At 35.3% G+C, this 13,366-nt stretch overlaps 1 protein-coding gene across 1 annotated transcript; it reads left to right on the top strand.

The window, feature by feature from the left end:
- The first annotated feature begins 290 nt into the window (after positions 1–290).
- On the top strand, positions 291–12,839 carry LOC120344472 (UDP-N-acetylhexosamine pyrophosphorylase-like). The gene is made up of 11 exons (XM_039413709.2): positions 291–452; positions 1,107–1,247; positions 1,883–2,087; positions 2,399–2,574; positions 3,139–3,311; positions 3,951–4,144; positions 4,967–5,110; positions 6,300–6,497; positions 7,574–7,643; positions 8,391–8,487; positions 9,530–12,839. Exons 1-10 carry the CDS (start codon positions 323–325, stop codon positions 8,454–8,456), a joined length of 1,497 nt encoding a protein of 498 aa, XP_039269643.2. The 5' UTR covers positions 291–322; the 3' UTR covers positions 8,457–8,487; positions 9,530–12,839.
- The last annotated feature ends 527 nt before the right edge of the window (positions 12,840–13,366 follow it).

Below are 13,366 nucleotides of genomic sequence, written 5' to 3'. Positions count from 1 at the left end.
AATAGTAAATTATAATGTAATTCAGTTTTAGAAGGTGGAATAAATTAGATGATTAGAAGTACAGGTCGAGCAATAAAACTTATTTATGTCGGATGTAACACTATAAAACTGCTATTTTGTTTTGTAAAGCCTGAATGTTTTTTTGTTTTTCCCTGTTCATTATTTTTAAGTTAAATTGGAAAATGTGGGGTCTTATAGCCTTTGAACCTGATTTGGGCAAGGCATAGAAAAGAGAAGTACCGGTAGTTAATTATCTGTTACCCAAATCATCAACGTTTTCATTTTTTCAGATTTATAATAATTTATATTTAACCCTAAAAAGATGGAACTTTACGATACATTGAAGTCCTATGACCAGGATCATTTACTGACTTACTGGAATGATTTATCGACGAAGGAACAATCTCAACTAACTCAGGATATTAAAAAGATAAATATCAATGAATTGAATGGTGAATATATTATGTTTTTGACATCTCTTGGAAGAATATACATGCATATATATAGGGTAGTCGCTAAAAAAAAATGAGGTAACACAGCTAGACTTTTTGTCAGTTCCCAAGTCGGGTTTTCACTCTTGAAAAGAATAATAGTTTTTTTTTAAAGTCTGAAAGTTTCCTGCTTTCTTCTGTGATGTGGGTTGCAAAATATAAATCAAATATAACCTAAAACAATCTGGAACCTAAAAGATATAAAAACACATTGGGGAAGAAATGAGTAAGCATATCTGCATGCTGTTTTTGTTTTTTTGGACCAACCTGAATCATAATTTATTATCGCTGCAAAGCCTATCAATTTATGACAACTGAATGAATTAGTGGTTGGGCATATCTTTGCGAATCAATATGTTGTAACTCATAATAATGATACAGAAGTTGATTCCTCTGGATGAATTTAGAATGTTTTTGCAAATTTCTTTGCCGAATCTGACCCGATTTAGAATAGATTCCAAAAATATCAGTTGGAAATTAACATATTATTTGGTTTTGGCCACCCTTTCCGCAATTTTGAAAATTTTTTTTTCAAATGTACAACTGAAGATATTCAGAGTAATCATTTTCTAATTGTAGCATTCTAAACTCAATAATTGAACAATTATTCCTCAGGGTATGTGACCAGGGCGCTTGCTCCAGTTAACAACGGACATTCGAATAACATTGATCAGAAGATGAAACCCATTCCTTCTGAACATTTTGGAAGTGCAACCGACATGAACGATGAAAACGCGAAGAGATGGGAAGTGTTAGGTAAGTTATTGGAAGATAGGGCTCAGCTGCAGTGACTGGCCTAGAGAGGGACCAAAGGGGCAGCTGTCCCCGGCAGCACGTTATAGGGTTCAGTTTGTTGCTTAGTTTGATGATTTAAATAATAATCTTACTTGTATAACAACATTTATAGTTCGTTTATCCCCCAAATCATTTTTGAAGTTTGGTTTAAGGAGAAAGTCGCCCAGTGTAGCAGAAAAGTTTGACACGCCACTGCCCGGCAGTGTATGGTAGCATGCAAGGTTGGTAATCAGCAATCATGAAGCATAGCGAGCTCGTTGAATACAATCTGGAAAAGCATCAAAAAGCAACGACAATGCATAACGATAAGAGTAAATCCAAATAAATTTTCATCATACATTATACCCATGGTTACGAAGAGCTCAGCATGCCACACACATCCCTTTGACTATGCTTGATAATCTTCAACGTTTTTCTGGTTATGACTTTCTCCACCATCAAGTCCATGCTTCTGAAACAAATAACTGGCTAACTAATCACATGGACTGGTAACCGACGAGAGGCCGTGGTATGCCATATAATTATTGAGTCGTCTTATCGGCTTTCCTCTCCCCTGTGATAAATATAATATATCCTGTCCTATTCTTATTGTCTAGGTCTCGAGGAAATCTCTCACGACCGAATTGCAGTCGTTTTACTGGCTGGGGGCCAGGGTACCCGGCTGGGGGTGAAGTATCCGAAAGGAATGTACAATGTAGGACTCCCTTCTGGCAAAACTCTTTACCAACTTCAGGCTGAAAGGATTCGGCGATTGGAGCAGTTGGCTTTTGAAAGGACTGGCAAAAAAGGAGTCATAGCTTGGTGAGACACGATTGTTTTCTGTGAAAATTTTGGAAAAGTGCATATGTGAACTAAGATGGCAGACACCATATTATAGTATGTGTACAAGGTTAGGGTTAGGTCATAATTTCAGGTACAAATACTACGGGAGTCACTTGGCTAGTCCCCGAACTTGTAATAGAACTAAAATAAGGAAAATTGGAATAAAGTTATGGCCTAACCCTAACCTGGTACACATACTACGTTCTGGTGTCCAGCATCTTGGTTCATATTCTTTGGGAGTACCCGAGTACCTCTGTAAAATTTCAAAAAAATTGAAATGTTTTTTTCAGGTATATAATGACCAGTGAAGCCACGAAACAGCAGACTTTGGATTTTTTTGAGCAACACTCCTACTTTGGATTGGATAAAAACAATGTTATTCTGTTCGAGCAATTCACACTTCCTTGCGTTGATTTCAACAAGAAAATTATTCTTGCTGCCAAGAACAAGATCGCTACTGCCCCAGGTGGTTATTTATTTTATTGAAATGACGTGAATTATTTTAGCATACTTTAATAAAATCTTGGTGTGTCTATATAAGTTAATTTATTGTGTTAGTACTCTATTCTATTTTATAGTTTATTTATTTTATTTGAAAAAAATACCAGCACCTCTGTTACATTAGGATGCAATATTTGTAGAAAATAGAATAAAAACCTTAACGGAGAATGACTCGACCATGGGTGCGACATATTCGGTTAGGTAGGTCCATTCCTACGTCCATGCGTTGTACATGGCAAATTCAGAAAGGTTATGCTTCATTACACATGCTTACAATTATGATCAAATGAGGTGCGTTGAACTTGAATGTGTTGCCGTTGCAGATTACACATTTTGAATTCAAATCCCACGAACCCCCTTCTTACCTGGAGTGTGAAAAATTGGGTAAGCAATGCCGAAACCAAAAATATCGATTTTTCCAAATGATGGTAACTCCTTACATATCTAGGTCTTTGTTATTAAGAGCGAAAAGCATGATAAGTGTTGTATAAAAATTCAGAAAAAGAAATAACGAACTGTATTTTTTCAGATGGAAACGGAGGACTTTACAGAGCGCTTCGCGAGCATGGCGTTCTTGATGACATGTCGAGGCGTGGAGTTCGTGCAACACATGTTTATTGTGTGGATAATATTCTGGTCAAGATGGCTGACCCTGTATTTGTTGGATTCTGTAGAGAAAAGGGAGCTGACTGTGGTGCTAAGGTAATATGACTGTATTTTTTTGACAGTTTTTTGGGGTCTTTCCTAAAAAATAAACGAATACATTCATTTATACATTTTTTATATTGCCTCATGGTAGCACCAGTTTAATGGTGAGTTCAAAGATGATCAAAAATTGAATAAAATACTGAATTGTATTCTAAATGCATATTAAAATAATATTTTCAAATATTGCAAGATTTTTTTTTCTGAATTGTGTAATACGCGGATGAATGGTAGAAGATTTGCAAACATGGTTTAGGGCAGGGCTACTCAACTATTTTCACCAAAGGTCAGTTTAGAAAACTTCAAAATTACTGGGGTCTGGACATTGCAGAAAATTTATTAATTTATTTCATTAAATAAACGAAACTTCGAATGCAATATTAAATTAAATACAAGAGCATTGAATGGCTCGCAAATATGGACACAAATGTCCAGTACGACAAACTGTATAGCTGTGTATTTAAATTGTATCAAAATCATCTAAAACTATAAAACGATGCTAATGCTGCCGAAATAAACAAGCAGATGCAGTCCGAATTAAATGGTTGAAATGTTCGCCAGTTGAGTAGCCCTGGTTTAGGGGATGCTATTTGAAAATAACTTTTTGAGAATAAAATCTATTTTTTATTTTGGTAGGTTGTCGAAAAAAATCATCCCGACGAAGCGGTCGGCGTAGTTTGTCTTGTTGACAATGTTTACCAAGTCGTAGAATATTCCGAAATAACATCGGAAACTGCATGTCTACGAACTGAATCCGGGAAGCTCACGTTTTCTGCAGGAAACATTTGCAATCATTTCTTTACTCTAGATTTCTTGAAGAATGTTTGCAGGTATGTCAATTACTATGTTAAATAGTGTATCATACAGTTAAATTTGAGATATCTCATTTAGTTAGCAGGACTATGAAGTCTTTGCATGATTTGGTGTTGAGCTAGAGCAGGGGGGGGGGGCAAGGTTTTCGCCCCCCGTCCATCCATTCGCCCATTCGTCCACCTAGACTGGCGGGCCGTGTGAGTTGACGTAAATTCTTACATTTCATCAACAATATTTACAGTGTTACAAAAGCAAAAGTGGAAAGGCTTCATGCTAAAACTAAACATTCCCTGAGTTATTTTTTGCTAAAACATCAAAATTTGGTTTTAGTTTGGTTGTGGCAGCATCAGGCAGGCCGGATTGAAATTCACGAATAGCCGGATTAGGCCGTGGGGCCGTACTTTGCCAATGTCAGGGCTAGAGTCATAGTTTGAAATTTTGATTTTATTGTAGTTGTAATTTCAGAATTTTAATGGTGAATGTCGAATTCAATTTTTTTTTACAAAAGTCTACAAGCATTCTTGACAAATTAATAAAGAATGCTTGTATATGCTTTTTATTACAAAATTCGTTTTCCTTGTAGATTCAGAGATGCAGTCGAAGTTGAAATTTCCACTAACTTAGAGTTTGAAATAAATTGTAGATTTTTCCACAGCCCTGGTGCCATAAAAACCCTGGTTACATAGGAGCCATCGCTGAGTGTAATGAGGTACCATATGGTTCCTATAAAATTATTATTTACAACTTTCAATCCATTTGTTAAAGTAGAATGTATTGTATAGATTACTCAAATTTTATTAAATATTACTATCAAATAGTTTCCAAATTTTATGTTTCAGTCTGGAACAAGAAAGTCAGCTCTATCATCACGTAGCGAAGAAAAAAATTCCTTACTTGAACAAAGATGGTAAAACAGTGACTCCCTCTACCCCCAACGGTATCAAGATGGAAAAATTTGTTTTTGATGTCTTCAAGTTTTCAGAGTAAGCATAATTTGTTATCTTCCAATTCTTCAAATTATCCTTCCAAGTTTGATTCAAAGTTGGTTTCAGTAGTATAGAGCAGGATTTCCCAAATTTTGTTTCGGGCCGTGGACCTATATTTGTGAATCTTAGTTTTGATGGATCCCCCCCCACCCCCCATCCTATGCCGTATCACATTTCTCAACAATGCAAACGACATTAATATAATGGATGAGGTGACTTTTCACTGCACTATTCATTGATTCTCGGAACAATTCGTGACAAGAAAACTCTTGTAAGCCGTCTCTACGGCAAGTCTCTCCTATATTTTTTTTCATCATATTGATAAGAACTGATAAAGCTTCCTCACACACGTAGGTAGTTGCAAAAGGCAATAAAATTTATTTGTCATTTCAATTTGTCCGCAACACTCAACCAAAATGATGCAATGGCTCTTCGATTGAAATTAATCCTTAAAAATCGATCAGACTCTTTTATATGGTTGCTGACCCCTGTGCATTCATCGCATACCCCAGTTTGGGAAACTCTGGTTTATAGCAATGGTTTTCAACAAATTTGATAGAATCAGATTGTTTTTCTCAAAATGACAATCATTACTTTTGAGACGATTCTTTTAATTATACAAAGTTATAAAAAATTGAGAAATTCATCTACTGGGATTTGCTATGTAGCCTATTAATTTTTTCTGCAGACAGAATAATCTGCCATGAAATTTATTTTACTACTTTATTGACGACGTATTTTCTTTGCGATGAAATTACCGGGTCTTTCGCATATCGTCTATGTCAGGGCTATTAAACTGACGGGCCGCTGTCTGAATCTGGACCTTTCGACCATTCAATTTAGACCATGTCTACTTCTTTATTTTGGCATGACAAGCATCGTTTTATAGTTTTAGATGATTTTGATTCTATTTACATACACAGCTTTTTCATACAGTTTGCCGTACTGGTACCGATGTGCGACATTTGTGTCCATAATTTTGAGCCATTCATTGCTCTTGTATTTAATTTAATATTGCATTTGAAGTTTCGTTTCTTTAATGAAATAAATTTTCTGAAATGTCCGGACCCCGGTAATTTTGAAGTTTGTAAACCTTGAGAATCTTCGGTGAAAATAGTAGAAGTGGTTGATACTCTTTCAGTAAATCGATTGACCTTTATGATATCGTTTGACCTCTATTTTTCAGGAGGTTCGCAGTTCTTGAGGTGAAACGAGAAGATGAATTTTCTCCGCTTAAAAATGCAGATAAACCAGACGGAATTGGAGGAGACTCAAATCCTCGCACTTCTCGGTGGGCTCTCATGTCTTTGCATCATAGACTTATAGCATCTGCTGGTGGACAGATCGCAGATCAAAGTGGAAAGGTCATCACTGTTGAAGAGAGGTGAGATATTGCACACGTCACTCTTTTTAACCAGTGTCCTGCGAGCATGATCTGGGAGTTCTGCGAATTTCCATTCAAATAGGAGAGTAAATAACTATAATGTATATTGTTTTCAAATATAATTCAATATTTGTTAGGTTTGCATATTTTATTAAACTTAACACACTTTATCGATCATTATTTTTCACCAATATTTTATCTGGAACGTGCAGGTAGTTCCAATCCCTTTGCTTTGCAAAGCCTATACCTGAGTCGACTTCATTATCTATCTCTATGATGTTACGATGTTTTAAAAATAGCTTATCTTAAGCGAACAATACATGTCATAAAATAAATAACCAAAGTTATTTTAATTCTAAAATGCCTATAAAGATGCGACCCACAGTTTCACCCAGTTATTTGTATGTGGCCTTCCTGTATTAAAGGTTGCACACCCTTGCTCTAATTTTAAGTGTTACGTTGGGAAAGTGTTCAGAAAATTTTTTCGACAAGCATATCCTTCAAAATCAAAAATTACTATGCTTGGTCTTATTTCATTTAAAAAACAATCACTTTTTCACCCATTACAGTTGCACTGTTTTACCCAGTTATCTGTATATGGTATTCCTGTAAAAAAGGTTGCACTCCATTGCTATCTAATGTACAATTGGTACACTAGGTCAGGGCTACTCAACTGGCGGACTGCGGTCCGAATCCGAACCTTTCAAGTATTGGATTCGGGCTGCACCTAATTCTTTATTTTGGATCATTAGCCCCACTTCTCCAGTTTCCTTTTAGAAAATGACTTTTATAGTTTTGAATATATATGAAAAGAACTATAACACCATAATAAATAATCTTGATTTGGTAATAATCATTAGCCGGCCGAGGAAGTGCTGGTTTAAGGATGCCGAAATATAATTTCTTGAAAGACCGGACCCAAATAATTTTGAAGTTTTGTATGCGGAACTTCGGTAAAAATAGTTGAGTAACCCTGGGTTAGATCATGCTTTTCATCTATAGAAAATAACAAATAATAAAGAATAATACACAAACATAAAATCATTCTTAAAAGAGTACTTTTTCATATATTGCAGCTGCTCAAATACTGAACGGGAATATCCGGTACAAGTCGAGATTTCTCCACTGTTGTCGTATGCTGGAGAGGTGAGCTGGACTTCAGCAGTGGTTCTCAAACTTTTAAGCCCTGTTTTGGAATTTGTCAAGTCTCGCACCCACTTCAAAAATAACTAGCTAACAATAAGCTACACAGAACAGATAATAAGGCAAAAGGGGGCTCCCGAAGTATGCGAACCAAGATGGCGGACATCGGAATGTAATATGTGTACTAGGTTAGGGTTAGGCCATAATTTTAGGTATAAATACTACGTGAGGCTCTTGGCTAGTCTTCGAACTGATAATAGGACTAAAATAAGGAAAATTCGAAAAAAATTATGGCCTAACCCTAACCTGTTACCCATGTTACGTTCCGATGTCCGCCATCTTGGTTCGCATACTTCGGGAGCACCGGCAAAAGTTTGTTTTATTCAAAAAAAGATGTTGAAAAAATTTTGATAAAATCGCAATCTCTAAATAAACAATGAAAAAATGAAAATATACTAAGCTGGGAAAGGGCAAACCTTACAAATATTTTTCATTCTCAATTAGCTTCACGTCCGACAAAAAATTGTCTATATATCAATTTATTCAGCATGAATTATCGTTAATTCGAAAGAAATTGAATTTTGATGAGTAAAAAAATATAACCAATTTGTTTTTCTCGGAAGTTACCATAACCATTTTTTATTCTGGAGTTATTAGCAATAAGTTTTATTTTCTTGAGCTATTGCAATTTCTCAAATTGCAGGTTTTTGGATGAAAATATCCTTAATTCTTTCTATTATCAAATTTCAGGGACTAGACAATCTGGTCAGGAATAAGACGTTGCCTTCACCTGTTCATCTGACTCTACAACAATGAATGTGATATCCTACTGTTTTACGCTAGCTAGGTGAGTAATTAATTCATCCCTTTTCTTATTTTTGATTTACTTATGCCACCCTCGCTATGGATACCGTACTCTGTTTCCGTTTTTGTTCGATCTTCATTGCAGTGGTTGCCAATCTTTAAAGGCCTGTGGCCCCGTTCCGAAGTCTGCTGGCACTCGTGGCGCTCATGTTTATCATTCCAGTTGTATTTATAGTGTTATTTTGATTAGTAGATTCCAAATCCCATTATGTTGAAACAATTTATGCTCCACAAGGTGAAAACGCCCTGTGAAATAACCTTATCAAGCAATGAAACTAGAAGAGTTTTCCTGTAAAGTGAAAAGTAAAATGAATTTTGCACCTAGCATTGTGCTACACCACCCCCCAACTGCTCTGTGGCGTCCTTAGGGGACGGGATTTCTTACTGGTTGGATTCGCATGTTTGCTAATTGTGGAGTTGTTTCAATCAATATATTGGTGTAAGATAGGGAGTGCCAGGGTTCATGTAGCCGCTGCTAGGTTGTCACTTTCTTGCCCACTCAAGACCATGTACATCAAACAATCAACTTGTTAGCTATTCTCATACCCGACGTGGATTGGTAACAGGACAAGAAGCAGTGGTTTGCCATGTGATTAAGATGTGCCTTTAATCTCTTTCTCTCTCCTCGGGATAAATGTAAAAAGCCTATTATTATCTTTCCAAATGTCTAAAAATAGTAAATTATAGTTCTAGTTAAACTTGCCGCATGAAATTTCGCTGTAAGAAATCTCATCGCAGGAAATATCGCAGCTTAGGAAAAATCGCCACAAGAGCATTTTGCTGTAAAACAAGTATTTGTGATAAAAATAGTAGGGTTTTTGAACTACCTTGCGGCGAGATTTCCTACGGCGGATTTTTCGGACACGTTAAATTATGTTTGTTAGATTAAAGGTTCTAGCTAGGTTTATGTAAGGCCGATCAAAGCTAGCACCAAAGATAAATTTAATAATAAATAAATTGTTAATATTTAAAATCATACAACAAAAAGTTATTGTCCTATCTGTTCTAATTAACTCTATTTTCAGGCAATTGAAGAAACTTCTCCACTGCTCCCGGTCAACTTAGGCTCGTCTATGTTAGCCAATGTGTGATAATTTTACTGAAGAATAGCAATATTATATAATTTATGCTCTATGTTATTATTTTTAAGTTTTGTTTTTTCATTTTTATGGATATATTTATGTATACCTATTATTTTATGATAAAGAAGAAAACATAGGACCACGGATATGTTACATCAGAAGAAGCATAGAAAGTCAAATTTAACCGGAAAAATATTTTTATATTTTTTATCGAAGCTTGATTTTCGATGTTATTATTTTGGAGTTTTTTAAAAAATCTGCTACTTATACCACAATTTACAACATTCCATGGTCGAAATTATTATTTCAGAATTTTCATCAAAATAATAGATTATTTTGTTTTGGTCATATTGGTGATCTGATATTTTGTTGTAAAATTGTAAAAGAGGGAAATATATATATATATAGGGTGTCCCAAAAGGTCTTGAATTTTTTTTTTGAAACAGAATTTATCGATACCCTATATTGTTTTGGCTCCCACAGATGTATTAAATGAAGTAAATTAAACAATTAACTGATTGAAAACAACACACCTGGTTAAGATTTATTGAGAACTAACTTCATAACAAAATTGAAATTGTAAAGAGACTTTATGGACACCCTGTATTTTCAAACCTTTCACTATTCTCTCCGTTTGTTTTTCTCAATTAGAAAAATCATTTATATATAAAAACTTTTTTAATTTTGTTCTCTGTTTGAAGAAAAATTGAAGCCAAATATTTTATTTCGTACTCAACTTTTTTTTACGAGTCCTTTTCATAAATTCACTCAGAACATATCTATGAACAAACAGTCTTTATCTATTTCCATCTAACTGGATCTCGCAGTGCCATGAATTCAATTTTCCTGTATCTGTCCCGATAGGGAACTTATAATCAAGACAAGATAATTTGCTTGTGTTATGTTTTAATTGTAACCAAGAACGGCAGACAATATTTCGTTGTTTGTGCGTGTTCTTTCTAAACAAGGCTCTGTTGAAGGACTATTGGTGACCGTCTTCAAATATTATTGGAAACTAAATTAACAGAGGCAAAGCAATGCCTCACCTATGATTGGCTAATTTTATTTCCCACCATATGTGAAGGAAAGTATCTCTAAATTATGATTGATTTATTTATCATTAATTTATTCTCTAATAATTGATTTATTAAAATAACTCAAAATTGGACAACCCAACACAGCTGTGTCTACAACAGAGGTTGGAGGGGGCGACAATGCTAGGCGCCAAACTGATTTTACCTCTCACTTCACAAGAAAACTCCCTGTTTTTCCTAGTTTAATGCTCGATGAGGTTATTTCAGTTGATGGTTTTGCTTTTTTATGCATGAATTGTTTAATTAAACATAGTGTGATTTGGTATATACCAGTCCAAATAACACTTTCAATACCACTGGAATGATAACCCTGGGGGCATGGGTGCTAAAAATCTCCGAAAGAGGGCCACAAGCCATAAAAGGATGAAAACCACTGACTGGTATACAGCATAAGTCTTTTAGTATGTAAGAGTTTGTGCTCATACTTATTAACTTTGTCGAAAATGTCAGAAAATTGTCAAGAATTGAGCTCTTAAAATACTGTACTGTTGTTTACTATATATGAAGCGATTAGTTGGTAAAATTATCTTTTAAATGTAGTTGGTTCTTTCTTTTATTAATACCAGTATTTGCCTTAAAGTTCCCTAGATGCCTATCTAACAGTAGCATAAAAGATTATTTATTTGTGTAATTTTAGTCCTGTATGGATTTCTCATTTGTGCAATTGAGCATGCTAATATTGTATTTGGAATTTTATCTCATCAGAGGTAAGCTATACTCACTCAATTATTAATGTGGTGTAAATGTGCATTGATGATAATGTTTTGCAAGCGTGCCGTAAATCGGATTATATTTTAGAACATTGCTTCTCCAACTTTTTTGCCCTGGATCATCTACGAATTAATCTACGATTAATCTACGAATTAATGCGGAACACCAAGTAATTAGAAGGTAAAATTGATGGTAGTTTCAAAAAAATTTAGCCTATGGTGAAAATATAAAATTTGCAGTAATTTTTACAAGTACAAATTCGGCCAATGCTTAAGGATATTAAACGATTAACGAAAACACCATGTTTCCGATATGGCACAAGGTTTGTTCGTCTGTTTGTCCCCATTTGGGAGACAAATTTACAACCCAGAGTCGCCAAAGTCCGGCCGTTATCACCATGGCGACCAATTTAGTAGCAATTGTGTTTCCTGTTCTGCGGAGCACCGTGAAGAAGCTCGTGGAACATGTTGCGCGGAAAACAGTTTGAGAAGCGATATCTTAAAATACTGGAATTTAAATAACTTCGATCGCCAAATTTCAGAAAACCGTTTTGGTTGCCTAGAAAAATTAATGATATCTGCAAAATTTTACTTTATGAAGTCAACATGAGTTTTTCGTGCATTCATTTTTCTGCAAAACTGACCAATTCTGCAAAAATTCTTTCACCAATAAGTTTGCTTTTCTCTGAACTGATTTTCTTTTGTGTTGATCCTATATCCATATCTTCATAGCATAATGTACCTACCAGTGTACACTGTCAGTGCACTTTTTTGCGAGAACTGTGAGGTACTTTCGCAATCATAATTTCCTAAAAGTGAACACTGAACCAACACCCCACCCCCGCATTCCAAAATCTGGGTACTTGATTTGAGGCTTTTTGAGAAATAATGGTTTCTTGTAACACTGGAAAGTACTATTAAGGCCTCAGTTTATTTACCATATTTTACAGACCATAAGGTGAACTTTGAATCCTTTTTTTATTTCTCAAAATTCGATCGTGCGCCTTATAAGCCCAATGTATGGATCTGGCAGTACTTTATTCGGTACTCCCGCAGTGTGTTCACCAGTTCGGGGACTGTCTGTGTTAGCCAAGTGAATATACCCCCTGCCCATAGGTTTCAGTCATTTTATACAACTCATGTAAAATAGGCAAACAAAATCAGTTACCTCCATATTGTTACACATACTTCTGGAGCGCTCTTTATTATTTATTGCCTACATTCAAAATACTGATATTGTTTAGGCTTACCATATGTCCCGGTATACCAAAACCCGTTGTGACTTGTAGGCCGACGTGCCTCGAATAAAACCATATCTAAGCAATTTATGACCTCACACGTTTTCGTCCTTGATATACGGTATATATAATATAATTGGACTAGACATGATGTGCGACATTTGTTCGACAGTTTTGATGTAATTCAACCGCTTGCGATGCACTTAGTTGAATATATAATCTTTGCATAATACTACTTTGTGTGTTTTAAGGGGTGTTGTGTATGGGGATTGGTAAAAGAAGATTTGAGAAGACTAGATTAAAAGACACAAAGACTCAGTTTCGCGGACATGGGAAGAATTTTGCGTTATTATTAATAATCTTTAGTTTATTATTACGATGTTACAGGGGGACCTGAAAAGGAACACATAAATTTCTCAATAATTTTATTAAAATGTCTACATTTGAACTTCTGTTGGTGAATGTGTGGGATATTGGATAATTTAGCTGCTTTTGGTTAATAGTTGTACGTGGTTAAACTTGAAATCTTTGATTCTAATCTCACACATTAAAATTAGAAGCGACCCAAAGTGATAAAACGCAACACCTGTGCGCTTCTATGGCTTTACAGCGTCATGCCCCCGGGATACCATAAGTTATAAACTAGATAGCGATCGGAGACCGCCGACTTATCAATCTGCGGTTTCGATTTATTCACTCTGACTCTTCATCTTTTCACTCTAATTAATCAATAACTCG

Source organism: Styela clava, chromosome 5, assembly GCF_964204865.1.
Source record: "Styela clava chromosome 5, kaStyClav1.hap1.2, whole genome shotgun sequence".
NCBI lineage: Eukaryota > Metazoa > Chordata > Ascidiacea > Stolidobranchia > Styelidae > Styela > Styela clava.
This window is presented reverse-complemented; position numbering and strand designations above follow the sequence as displayed.

Bases quoted from the DNA above. Each gene is read 5' to 3' on its own strand.
- LOC120344472 (XM_039413709.2), top strand. From the start codon at position 323: ATGGAACTTTACGATACATTGAAGTCCTATGACCAGGATCATTTACTG. The intron at 2,575-3,138 runs GTGGTTATTTAT...GTATTTTTTCAG, and splicing joins CAAGATCGCTACTGCCCCAG to ATGGAAACGGAGGACTTTAC. The intron at 6,498-7,573 runs GTGAGATATTGC...CATATATTGCAG, and splicing joins GTCATCACTGTTGAAGAGAG to CTGCTCAAATACTGAACGGG.